At 33.4% G+C, this 14,443-nt stretch overlaps 1 protein-coding gene across 3 annotated transcripts in view; it reads left to right on the forward strand.

The window, feature by feature from the left end:
* The window catches only part of LOC106090633 (dual specificity mitogen-activated protein kinase kinase hemipterous), a 33,327-nt gene extending 25,002 nt beyond the window's left edge, over positions 1–8,325 (forward strand). Inside the window, exons 9-10 of one of the 3 annotated variants that reach the window (XM_059366781.1) lie at positions 817–1,407; positions 7,131–8,325. In XM_059366781.1, coding sequence (XP_059222764.1) covers positions 817–1,407; positions 7,131–7,261 — 722 coding nt within the window. In that variant the 3' untranslated portion in view covers positions 7,262–8,325. The remainder of the gene's footprint in view (positions 1–816; positions 1,408–7,130) is intronic. The other 2 variants (XM_059366782.1, XM_059366783.1) reach the window with 2 other exon arrangements.
* Positions 8,326–14,443: the final 6,118 nt, after the last annotated feature.

The following is a 14,443-nucleotide window of genomic DNA, read 5'->3' on the forward strand; positions in this document are numbered from 1 at the left end:
TCCGCCGGCGAGAAATATTTACAACCATAGGTGAGTGGTTAGCCTGTTTTGGCCCATAATAATTCACAAATTGTGAAAAGCTGAACAAAAGTCGACGCCAGACATAAACCCCTTGATAGTAGAGAAGGGTCGTCGCTCACGAAAGGATCTTGGGGTGATGAGGAAAAATTTCAATCCGGATTAGGCAAGAATTTGGCTTTCTATTAAGCTTCAATTAAAATGTGGTCATTTAGTCAATATTGGAGATATTTTACTCTCACGAATAGTTCTTAGAAGATTTCTCTTCAGAAATGGGCTAAGATGGAAGGAAGAAAGTTGATATACCAGTTATATTATTCCTTTTCTGCAACAAGTGCAATGACTCTTATAACTTATTCTCATTTTCCCCATCACATGCTTTGTTACATATTTCAAACCCTACATATATGTATATTATCGATTATATGCTTTCATCAAATTTTATGAATTACTCACCATCTCACTTACCTTTTATTTTTCTCACTCTGATTTTTCTTTCTTTCTTTCTTCACCAAATTTCAAATAAAAATGAAAAAAACAAAAAACACAAAAATCTCATAACATGGTTTACACATTTTACTACTCCACTATTTGTATTGCACTGCCTCACTGCTCACTGCTCGCTCTTGATTGAATGTTTGATACTGCCTTTAAACGTTAAATAAAAAATAAAAAAACAAAAAAAACTTGCACCTTTGACTTGCGATTGCCACAATTGCATTTCATCTTGCTCCTCTATGCGTTTCTGTGTATGTATGTATGTGCGCTTGCAAACCCTATAACCAAACCCTCATACAGGCTGGTTCAATACCTTGGCGGGTGCCATGAAGCGCCAGCTGTCCAATTATGTTAAAATACAAACGACCAATAACAATTCTCCTTCAAACTCAGCTACCACATCGCCTACGAATGGTGGTGATACCATGGCCCCGGACAATAACCGATCGAACCTTTTCTATCGCACCATGTCCACGGGAAGCAGCAGTTCGCCGGGCAACAGTCAAACTACATCACCTTCCAATGAGACAACACCCTCGGCGAAAGGTGGAAATGGATCAGAGGGATTTTATGAAGGTTCAAGTGCAGGTGGTTTTATACGACGCTATGCGGCTACAACGGGTGCTGGTGTTGGCGGAAGTGGGGCCAATATAAATACATCTGGAACAAATTCACAAATACCGGCAACTCATACACCTGCTCATATTTTAGCCAATTTGGATAGAAGACATCGTTCACCTGACCCACCACCACGCTACAATCGGGGACAGTCGCCTTTGTTATTGCGCAAGAACATTTTGGAATTAAGTGGTCAGCCACCGGGGACTTCACCATTACTGAACAGAAGGTATGTGAAGAAATTGAAAACAACAAGTGAAAAAAATATGAACAGTAAGTTAAAATTTTATTCCTGTAAGAAATTTTGTCAAAATTTTTTGTCTACAGAAAATTTTGCCAAAATTTGATGTCTATAGAAAATGTTGGCAAAACTTGATGTCTAAAGAAATTTTGTCAAAATTTTTTGTCTACAGAAAATTTTGCCAAAATTTGATGTATATAGAAAATATTGGCAAAATTTTATTCCTATAGAAAATTTTGTCAAAATTTTATTTCTATAGAACATTTTATCAACATTTTATGTTTATAGCAAAGTTGGCAAAATGCTTTATTATTTAATTAAATTTTTTATTTATTATCTATTTTATTTTTTACCTATTATACGAGTATATTTCTTATCAATATTTTGTTAATTTTTTTGTTTTAATTCTTTACTTATTGCTTATTTTGTATTTTATTTCTTTTGTTATTAAGTTTTTTTTTCAAGGATTTAAGCTAGGCGCTTGAAATTCTGCTCAAATACTTATTATTAATGTAAGTAGGTTGAGATTGTAAATGGGTCAAATCGGTCCATGTTTTGATATGGCTGCCATATAAAGCGATCTTAGGTCTTGATTTCTTGAGCCTCTAGAAAGTGCAATTCTTATCCGATTTGGTTGAAATTTTGCACATATCGTTGAGGAATGAAAACAACAACAACTGTGCTAGGTATGGTCTAAATCGGTTCAAAACCTAATATGTCGTTTTGGTATGACCCAAATCGGCGGGTAACCTGTTATAGCTGCCATATAAACCGATTTCCCAATTCGACACTCTGTACCACTGGAGGCAGCAAATTTTACTCGATTTGTCTGAAATTTTGAAGGTAGTAGTTTTCTATGACTTCTAACAGCCATGATAAGTACGGTCCATATCGGTCAATAACTTGATGTAGCTCATCTAAAGAACTTGACAAATGCGATCCATTGTGGAGGGTGCCATATAAACCGATTTCCCAATTCGACACTCTGTGCCACTGGAGGCAGCAAATTTTACTCGATTTGTCTGAAATTTTGAAGCTAGTAGTTTTCTATGACTTCTAACAGCCATGACAAGTACGGTCCATATCGGTCAATAACTTGATGTAGCTCATTTAAAGAACTTGACAAATGCGATCCATTGTGGAGGGTATACAAAATTCTGCCCGGCCGAACTTAGCACGCTTTTACTTGTATATTATTTAAATTTTTTTAATTTTTTTATCTTAATTTATTTTTATTTTCTTCAGTTTTTATTTTTAATTCTTTTTATTTTCTTATCATATTTATTATCAATGTTTTGTTTTTTTTTGTTTTAATTTTTTTTTTAAAGTTTTTCTTTATTTTTTATTTTTTTGTTATTATTCATTTGTCTGTTTGCGTGATTTGCGATTTTTCGAACACATTCCTGCTCGACATCATATTCAATGCTTTCTATTCAAAGAATAGCATAGCAAAGAACTTTTAAAATTGGTTAAGTGTGCGCTTTTGTCAAAACAGCTTGACTGGCATGGTAGACTGCGATTTCTGATACGCCATGTATCTTCACAACACCTTTGTCAATTTGATATAAGTCTTCTAACCAAAGACGAAACGCGTCCCATAGTGGTTGGTGTGTGTTGCTATCTTTGTCTTTCCTTTTCCATTTGGATCTCCGTTCAACCAGCTCGTCTCGAAAGAGAAACAAACAAAAATTGTAAAATTGAATGATCTCGCCCTAACAGGCAAAAAACTTGAAAAATTAAAAATTCGGCAGAGCCCGGCCAGGATTCAAACCTGGGACCACGGAGCAACGGCGAGAGCCACTGCCGTTGTCTTAGCGTTCGAAGCCATCAATACAACTTCCAACAAATTAATAAAATCATGTGTAGTACGGAAGAAGTGTAATTTGCCACAGAGAGAATGTCTGTCATTACACAAAAATACATTCATTGGGAAAATGTACAGCTAACAGACAGGGTTGTCGAGTGTGGTTAATGTGGTAATTGTATCACAGATGCGTTTTCGCTATTAAAACGATTCAAATGCAACATACCAACGCACGACCCTTGAAGCCATCACATCTAATATGGTTGAAAAGTCTTCTAACCAAAGACGAAACGCGTTCCATAGTGGTTGGTGTGTGTTGCTATCATTGTTTTTCCTTTCCCATTTGCATCTCCGATTATTGAGCTTGTCTCGAAAGAGAAACAAACAAAATTTTTTTATTTTAATTATTAAAAATTAAATTATTTTCTATATTAATTATTAAAAATTAAATTATATTTTATTTTATTTATTTAAACTATTTAAACTATTTTATTTCACTTATTGTTATTATTATACACCTTTTTTAATTTTTCAAATTTTTTTTTTTAAATTTTTTTTGTCAAATTTTTAATTTTTTTTCTTCCTTTTTAATTTTTTTTATTCTCTTTTTACCATATTTTTTTTTTTGTAAACTTTATCAACATTTTAATTCATGGTATTTAAAAAGATTTTAACTACAAGAATGAAAGCGCAAACAGAACTTTTTATTATTTTATTTCCATCAAAAATAAAGGTTTCCAAAAGTTTGTTGTTTTATATGTTACTAGCCGAACTTGGCTCGCTTCACTACGCCTACTTTAACTCTTTTTAGGATGGGTACACTTCGCCCTGAATGTGGATATCTAATTCGTGCCGCGAGATCATCGGACAAAATTTAAAGCGGTGATTATCCCCTCTTAATGCTTAATTCGCGAGATACCATGCCATGCTTAGTCATGTAAAAAATCTGGCCAAAGAGGTGTCGCACTGCGGCACGCCATTAGGACTCCGCTATAAAAAAAAGGTCCGTTATCGCTGAGTTTAAACTTAAACCGGAAAGCATTAATTGATGTGTGAGAAGTTTACTCCTGCTCGGTTCCTGGGCAAAATTTTACTCGTCTCGAAAGAGAAACAAACAAAAATTGTAAAATTGAATGATCTCGCCCTAACAGGCAAAAAACTTGAAAAATTAAAAATTCGGCAGAGCCCGGCCAGGATTCAAACCTGGGACCACGGAGCAACGGCGAGAGCCACTGCCGTTGTCTTAGCGTTCGAAGCCATCAATACAACTTCCAACAAATTAATAAAATCATGTGTAGTACGGAAGAAGTGTAATTTGCCACAGAGAGAATGTCTGTCATTACACAAAAATACATTCATTGGGAAAATGTACAGCTAACAGACAGGGTTGTCGAGTGTGGTTAATGTGGTAATTGTATCACAGATGCGTTTTCGCTATTAAAACGATTCAAATGCAACATACCAACGCACGACCCTTGAAGCCATCACATCTAATATGGTTGAAAAGTCTTCTAACCAAAGACGAAACGCGTTCCATAGTGGTTGGTGTGTGTTGCTATCATTGTTTTTCCTTTCCCATTTGCATCTCCGATTATTGAGCTTGTCTCGAAAGAGAAACAAACAAAATTTTTTTATTTTAATTATTAAAAATTAAATTATTTTCTATATTAATTATTAAAAATTAAATTATATTTTATTTTATTTATTTAAACTATTTAAACTATTTTATTTCACTTATTGTTATTATTATACACCTTTTTTAATTTTTCAAATTTTTTTTTTTAAATTTTTTTTGTCAAATTTTTAATTTTTTTTCTTCCTTTTTAATTTTTTTTATTCTCTTTTTACCATATTTTTTTTTTTGTAAACTTTATCAACATTTTAATTCATGGTATTTAAAAAGATTTTAACTACAAGAATGAAAGCGCAAACAGAACTTTTTATTATTTTATTTCCATCAAAAATAAAGGTTTCCAAAAGTTTGTTGTTTTATATGTTACTAGCCGAACTTGGCTCGCTTCACTACGCCTACTTTAACTCTTTTTAGGATGGGTACACTTCGCCCTGAATGTGGATATCTAATTCGTGCCGCGAGATCATCGGACAAAATTTAAAGCGGTGATTATCCCCTCTTAATGCTTAATTCGCGAGATACCATGCCATGCTTAGTCATGTAAAAAATCTGGCCAAAGAGGTGTCGCACTGCGGCACGCCATTAGGACTCCGCTATAAAAAAAAGGTCCGTTATCGCTGAGTTTAAACTTAAACCGGAAAGCATTAATTGATGTGTGAGAAGTTTACTCCTGCTCGGTTCCTGGGCAAAATTTTACTCTACTCCCAAATGCCTTTCTCTTGAGTCCTATATTACCGTATTGGTAAATATTTTCGGTTTAGGGGATATTTTGGGGGTGGCGTAGCTCTTAAAGTGAATATAAGATTCGTGCTCTGTCCTCAAACATATGGCTCTTCAATTGAATATTAAATTCTTTTTTTTCTCTCAAGCACCTTTATTTGAGTCCCATATTGTCATAATGAGTCAATTAACCTGTTTGACATATTTTTAGGAGGAAAAGCGCCACATAGACTTGAGTCCCATATAGCCATGGAAGGCTAATATGCCCATTTGGGGGTATTGACCTAATTTTTTATAGCCTATGTTTCCTTCCAGACCAACCTACACAATCTGTTAAAAAATTTCAAGGTCATCGGTTCATCTGTTTTTGAGTCTATGCAGAACAAACATACAAACCGACAAACAAATACAAGTTGATTTCTATGTATAAATGGGGGTATACTAGTTTCGTCATTCTGTTTGTAACACCTCGAAATATGCGTCTAAGATCCCATAAAGTATATATATTCTTGATCGTCATGTCATTTTAAGTCGATCTAGCCATGTCCGTCCGTCTGTCAGTCAAAAGCACGCTAACTTTCGAAGGAGTAAAGCTAGCCGCTTGAAATTTTGCACAAATACTTATATTAGTGTAGGTCGGTTGGTATTGTAAATGGGCCAAATTGGTCCATGTTTTGATATAGCTGCCATATAAACCGATCTTAGGTCTTGACTTCTTGAGCCTCTAGAGGGCGCAATTCTTACCCGATTTTATTGAAATTTTGCACGTAGTATTTTGGTATCACTTCCAACAACTACGCAAAGTACGGTTTACATCGGTCCATGTTTTGATATAGCTGCCATATAAACAGATCTTGGGTCTTGACTTCTTAAGCCTCTATAGGGCGCAATTCTCATTCGATTTGGCTGAAATTTTGCATGAGGTGTTTTGTTATGACTTCCAATAGCTGTTTTAAATATGGCGCAAATCAGTTTATAACCTGATATAGCTGCCATATAAATCGATCTGGGATCTTGACTTCTTGAACCTCTAGAGGGCGCAATTCTCATCCGATTTGGCTAAAATTTTGTACAACGACTTCTCTCATGACCTTCAACATACGTGTCTAATATGGTCTGAATAGATCAATAGCTTACAGCTCCCATATAAACCTATCTTCCGATTTTGCTTCTTGAGCCCCTACAAGGCGCAATTCTTATCCGAATGAACTGAAATATTACACAATGTCTTCTACAATGTTCAGCATTCATTTATGGTCCAAATCGGACTATAACTTGATATAGCTCCAATAGCATAACAGTTCTTATTCAATATTCTATGTTTGTCTAAAAAGAGATACCGCGCATAGAACTCGACAAATGCGATCAATGGTGGAGGGTATATAAGATTCGGCCCGGCCGAACTTAGCACGCTCTTACTGGTTTTACCTAGTTTATATTTACATTTTTAAATATTTTTTTTTTTTCATATTTATTTAGTTATTTGTTATTTAGCTTGTATTTATTTTTATTATTTATAAATTTATTTTTTAATGCTTTGTTTATTTCGCTTAATTTTTGTTAAAAATTTTGTTTCTAATTCTTTTACTCCATTTCAGATTTGTTAATGCCTCTCCCCCCTTGCCGCCACCGAGACGAGGCTCGGAGAGTGTACCCGGCTCACCACAACACTTTCGTACCCGCATTCATTACACCCCCGAGCCACAAAGGCGAATATATCGCACTATAGATCAATGAGTGGCACTACAAATAATGGTTATGTGATATTGGTATGGTTTTGTTGATGATGATAATGCTGATGTTGGTGGAGCTGCTGGCGACACTAGTCAAATGCCTAATCCAAATCCTAATGTAAGCGGTGAACTTGATGTTGATTTCCTTATGGATGGTGCCAATCCATCACCCCCTTCGTCTACACTATCCGCCAGAGATTTTCTAACGACACGTTCCTTCAGTCATACGGGCAGTGTTAGTGAACGTTTGGATAGCATGTCAACGTCGCTGACAACGGAATTGCATAAAGATTTTGTGCAAACCCCAGCTTCAGCACCAGCATTTTCCTCATTGTCCTTGGATGCTGCCGATATGTATACGGCACGTATGCGTCGCGCACAATATTGGCTGCAAAAATAACAACCATCGTAGTAAAAACTGTGGCATTTGGTCAATCTAAGACATAGTTTTGTAATGGATAAGCGCATATGTAGCCTAGCGTCATCATTTTGTTTGTTTGTGTTTTTTGTACGTTTGAAAAAAGATTTTTGTGTTTTTTTTCCAGAAACCGAGAATAAGTCTAAATAACAGCTTTTGTGAATGTGTAATAGTTTTGTTATCAAAACTGAGTATGAATTCTCGCGTTCCATTTGTTCCCATTGAGATACCATTGAGCTGGTATCTTAGGGATATAAAAAGAAAAAAGCTCCATAATTACTTACAACATACCTGCATATGGCATATAGATGATGTCTCGCGAAATGTCCACAAGCAAAACAAAGTTTTTATTGATTTTTGATTCAATTTCATAGTTATCATCTACTGTTGGTAGACCAAATATAGTTCTAGTGTTTCCTCACTAGATTTATTATGACATCTGAATGTACCCCATAGGGATCCAGAGATTTCGCATGTTTCTTCATTGAGGCTGTGTTCTGAATCTTTTTAATTCATTCTTATATATCCCTTTAAACAATGCTTGGACTTTATAATCTTGAGATATGTTAAAGGTAGGTGGTCATTTCACTCGACATCCTTATATATACATGCTGTATATCAATAAAACAGGAAACCCAAAAATGAAAAGAACCATAGAACACCAAATTTAAGCAATATTTATTAAAACAAAAAAAAAAAAAACTACAAAAAAAAACGAAATATTTATAGGAAAAAGTATAACTGTCTACATAAAGCGAAAGAATTGGAAGAATGGAGAAATTGTAAGTCTAATATTATGAAGTCTGTTCATATATTTATATATATACATATACATACTATATTTCTAAACTCTCTATCTCTCTATATATTCGTACGTATAGGACAAGTATATATATATATAATGTATAAAGTGTAGCATGTAGTTTGTCTTTATATTTAGATTTTGTTGTTGCTTCCCTAGCTCTTGACCCGCCCATATATATTTTAAAATGTTTGATTGTTTTTTTTTTTTTATTTTTGTTTGTGAATAAAACGAAAAGTTCCTTGTGTGTATAAAAAAGAAAACTTGTTTGATAGGTTTACCAACAACAATATCCTCTTCCCCAATGATTTGTTAAGCTGTTTTCAGACCTCTGTTTTTATTTTTGTGTAAAACATAACTTTGACTGAATAATTTTAATTTTTTTTATTACTTTAACACGACTCAATACACAAATGTAATCTACCTACAATAACAAAAAGGAATGTAGTAAACGCATATGTTTGAATTATTATTTAAAAAAATAATAAAATTTAATTAAAAACATATAAAGGACAAAATGACAATCTTGTTAAAAAAATCTGAAATTATATTTTTAAATTATTTTAGTTTTTAATTTTTTTTTTATTATTTCTTTGATTTTTTTTATTTTTATATTTTTTAATTTTTTTTTAATTTCTTTATTCATTTTTTTAAATTATTTTAATTTTTAATTTTGTTTACTTGATATATTTTTTATGTGCTTGTTTTTTTTTTTTAATTTTTTGTATTTATTTATATTTTTAGTTTTGTGTGTTTTTATACCCACCACCGAAAGATGGGGAGTATATTCATTTTGTCATTCTGTTTGCAACACATCGAAATATCCATTTCCCAACCTAAAAAGTATATATATTCTTGATCAGCCTAAAAAACTAAGACGATCTAGCCATGTCCGTCCGTCTGTCTATTGAAATCACACTACAGTTTTTAAAAATAGAGATATTGAGCTGAAACTTTGCACAGATTCTTTTTTTTGTCCATAAACAGGTTAAGTTTGAAGATGGGCTATATCGGACTTTAACTTGATATAGCCCCCATATAGACCGATTCGCCGATTTAGGGTTTTAGGCCCATAAAAGCCACATTTATTATCCGATTTTGTGAAATTTAGGACAATAAGTTTTGTTAGGCCCTTCGTCATTCTTGTTCAATTTGGCTCAGATCGGTCCAGATTTGGATATAGCTGCCATATAGAATGATACGCCGATTTAAGTTAGGCCCTTCGACATTCTTCTTCAATTTGGCTCAGATCGGTCCAGTTTCGGATATAGCTGCCATATAGACGGAACTCTCGATTTAAGGTTTTGGGGCCATAAAAGGCGCATTTATTGTCCGATTTTGTCAAAATTTCGGACAGTGAGTTATGTTAGGCCCTTCGACATTCTTCTACAATTTGGCTCAAATCGGTCCAGTTTTGGATATAGCTGCCATATAGATCGGTCTCTCGATTTATGGCTTTGGGACCATAAAAGGCGCATTTATTGTCCGATTTCGTCGAAATTTGGGACAGTGTGTTGTGTTAGGCCTTTCGATTTGGCTCAGATTGGTCCAGTTTTGGATATAGCTGCCATATAGATCGGTCTCTCGATTTATGGTTTTGGGACCATAAAAGGCGCATTTATTGTCCGATTTCGTCGAAATTTGGGACAGTGAGTTGTGTTAGGCTCTTCGACATTTTTCTGCAATTTGGTCCAAATCGGTCCATATTTGGATTTAAAGTTTTGGCCCCATAAAAGGCGCATTTATAATCCGATTTCACTGAAATTTCACACAATGACTTGTGTTGGTCTTTTCGACATCCGTGTCGTTTATGTTTCAGATCGGTTTATTTTTTGATATAGCTATTAAAAAGACCAATATTTTGTTATACACAATTGAACAATGACTTGTACTTATTAGTATTTGGTCCAAATCGGAACATATTTCAATATAGCTGCTGTGGGACATAAGGTATGCATTTTCCATCGGATTTTGACGAAAGGTGGTTTACATATATACCCGAGTTGGTGGGTATCCAAAGTTCGGCCCGGCCGAACTTAACGCCTTTTTATATGTTTCCTTATCTTTTTGTTTTGTTTTTGTTTTGTTTTTATTTTTTTTAATTGTTTGTTTTGTTTTAATTTTTTTTCTGTTTTTTAAACTTTCCTATTTTATATGTTTCTTCAGTTTTAAATTATTTATTTATTTTTTTTTCTAACTTTAAATTTTGTATTTTTTTAATTTTTTATTTACTGATTTTTTAATTTTTTGTTTTCTAAATTCTTTTTTGTATTTTTTTTTCTTATTTTTGTATATTCTAATTTTTTCTATTTTTTCCATTCTTTCGCTATCTTTTTATTTTTTTTAATTAAATTTTTTTTTTAATTAAAATTTTTTTTTTATTTTAAATTTTTTATTTTTTTTTAATTTTAAGTTTTTTATTTTTTTTTAATTTTAAGTTTTTTATTATTATTTATTTTTTAATTTTTTGTTTTTCTTTTCTAATTTTTGTATTTATTTTAATTTTTTTTCCATTTTTTCACTATCTTTTTTTTAAATTTTAAATTTTTTATTTTTTTTTTAATTTTAAATTTTTCATTTTTTTTTTATTTTAAATTTTTTATTTTTAATTTTTTATTTTTTTTTAATTTTAACTTTTTTATTTTTTTTTTTAATTTTAAGTTTTTTATTTATTTATTTTTTAATTTTTTGTTTTTCTTTTCTAATTTTTGTATTTATTCTAATTTTTTCCATTCTTTCACTCTCTCTCTCTATATATGTATAGGTTTTCTAAAATGGTTTGTTTTTATAGTATGCCCTTAATGTAAGAAAACATAAAACAATAATCTTTTGTTTTATGATAACAATCAAGGTTTTTTTTTAATTCTCTTTCCAAAACACATAAAACATTGTCGAAATTTAGCCATATATCGTAAAAAATCATACATACATACTTCGTTCGTACTGTAACACTGTATTTAAATTATTCTATAACGAAAATATGTACTCCTTCATCATCTACTATTTAAACACTATAAACAAGAAAAAACCCCCTTAAATTCAAATCTTCTAGTAACAAAATAAGAAAACGCCCCAAAATTTTGGGTGAAGATATAAAATTTAAATATTTAATTTATATAAACAAAAACGAAAAATAAGATCACAACACAAAATAAAAAATATATATATATAATTATAAAGTATGTAAACCAGAAACGAAACACATACTTTCGTATTTAAAACTAGTGTGTATATATTGTTATATACGGTAAAAACTAATAGTAATAATATGCTATGTAAAAAAAGGAAACAAATACAAACAAAATATTAAGGAAACCCCAGGAAAAAATATGAAAGAACGAAAAGAAAATTAAATTAATAAAAACCTTAAAGGTACTAAATTTTAGTACATGGAAAAAAGTATAATATACGTATGATTTTTTATTCATTGCAAAATAGAAAAGAAGTGTGAGAACATATTTTTTATCCACCCTAAGAGGGCGGTGAAGTAAATGCTCATTCCCCAGCTCACAAAGGCGATGGTCTTCATCAAAGCTTGGGGCAATAAGTTCGCAACGTAACGCTAGTAGAAATCTTAAGCAAGCACAGGGAGAAGAAAGAAATCTCCTTGGGCCTTGAACAAGTCTCCATAACAAGTTTAACTAATAGGTCGATTATGGATTGCAACCCAACTTCAGTTGAGTTGCCAACGGGCAAAATTTGTCATATAAATGTCAATTTCTGCACTGAATTGCATACTTTTTTTACATTTTATTTAGTAGTTCAAAAATCTCAAAATTCAAAACTGATATCGAATGAAACTGACAAAAATGTTCAACTTTATACTAATTTTTATTTTATGATTTCGTTTCCTGGCAACGCAACTATAGTTGAGTTGCCATCCATTCATAATCGACCCCTAAGACTAAAGGTTTTGTGTTCTACGTGTCCAAGGCTATCTTTTTCAAGATTTTGAACCCTGGGATAGGCAAAGTCTTTATAAAGAAGCATCAGGCAGTGCAGTGACAGCAGACTCCACGCAACCTAGGGACTAGTGAACAGGGAGTCAATGACGAGACAATCACCGTCTCACACGTAGCCAGTGCAGGAGGACCGTAGATCGAGGCCATCAAGATAAACCTCCACCATAGTAAGACAGAGACAGGAGCTCTGGAGGATATAACTAGCTCGTAACGCAGACGTTAAAAAGGTCTAGCCGGATAATTGCCTTGTCGAAAGTAGGCAATTTTTTATATCCAAACAAAATCAAACAAAAATGTTTCTCAAAATTCTTAAAGAGTGAGATTTCTGGAAACCTTTTGGCAACTTGTTGCATTTAATGGGTCCGAAAAAAATGTATGGCGATAACCGTACCTGGCAGCAGGTGCGATTAAATGTCAAAGTCATTAAAATCCACTTTTCTTCGTTAAATAGCCATAAAATATTAAGAAAATGATTTATTTTTTGTTGTAAAACATAGTGGCTTAGGAAATAACAAGTAAAAGCGTGCTAAGTTCGGCCGGGCCGAATCTTTGGAACCCAACACCATGGATTCTGCTCAAAATTTATACAAACTAAATTTTATAATTTTTTTCTACATACCAAACTTCTGTCAAAACAACATAAATTAAAGCTTCTAGGAACTGAACAAGGATAATGGAGAGACCGGTTTATATGGGAGCTATACCAGGTTATAGATCGATTTGAACCGTACTTGGCACTGGAATTAATAACAAAACACAAAATGCTTAATTTCAGCCAAGTCGGACAAAACTTGCGTCTTGTAAAATCCCAAGAATTCAAATCGGGAGATCGGTTTATATAGGAGCTATATCAGGTTATAGACCGATTCGGACCGTACTTGGCACTGTTGTTGCCAGTCATAACAAAACACTATGTGCAAAATTTCCGGCAAATCGGACAAAAATTGCGGATTTCAGGGGTTCAAAAATTCAAATCGGGACACCGGTTTAATTGGGAGCTACACAAGGTTATAGACCGATTTGAACCGTACTTGGCACAGTTGTTGGAAGTCATAACAAAACACTAAATTCTCAATTTCAGCCAAATCGGAGAAAAATTGCGGCTTGTAAGGACCCAAGAATTCAAATCGGGAGATCGGTTTATAAAGGAGCTATATCAAGCCAAGCACGGTCCGAATCGTGCTTGGCACAGTTGTTGCCAGTCATACCAAAACACTGGGTGCAAAATTTCAGACAAATCGGACAAAAATTGATGCTTCCAGGGGCCTAAGAAGTCAAATCGGGACATCGGTTTATATGGGAGCTATACAAGGTTATAGACCGATTCTTACCGTACTTGGCACAGTTATTGAAAGTCATAGCAGAGTACTATGTGGAAAATTTCAGCCAAATCGGATAAACAATTGCGGCTCTCAGGGGCTCAAGAAGTAAAATCGGGAGATCGGTTTATATGGGAGCTATATCTAAATCAGAACCGATATGGGCCATTTGGAATCCCCAACGACCTACATTGATATAAGGTATCTGTGCAAAATTTAGAGCGGCTAGTTTTACGCGTTCGAACGCTATAGTGATTTCGACAGACGGACCGATCCTGAGCCCTTACAGGCCGCAATTTTTGTCCGATTTTGTTGAAATTTTGCATACGCTGTTCTGTTACTGCTTCCAACAACTGTGCCGGGATGTTCACTTAAGCGGGATGTTTCACATTTATGCACTCCAACACTCACATTAATCCCACCCAGATAGGTTCCTCTTATTTGACATCTTGAACCTTAGTTTAAAAAGTCAAACATACTTATGCCCTCCAGACTTGAGACTCTGGAAGCCTACTTGAATACCTGATTTAATTACTAAAAAATAATTTAAATATAAACTGAGTTATTTGGTGTACATTTTTAGCAGAATTCATGGTGGTTGAAAACCCTCGACGTCTCGATTCGGCCCGGCCGAACTTTAATTTATTTACGTTTAAACCACTGTGCAATAGCTACAT

This window comes from Stomoxys calcitrans, chromosome 4, assembly GCF_963082655.1.
Source record: "Stomoxys calcitrans chromosome 4, idStoCalc2.1, whole genome shotgun sequence".
Classification (NCBI taxonomy): Eukaryota; Metazoa; Arthropoda; class Insecta; order Diptera; family Muscidae; genus Stomoxys; species Stomoxys calcitrans.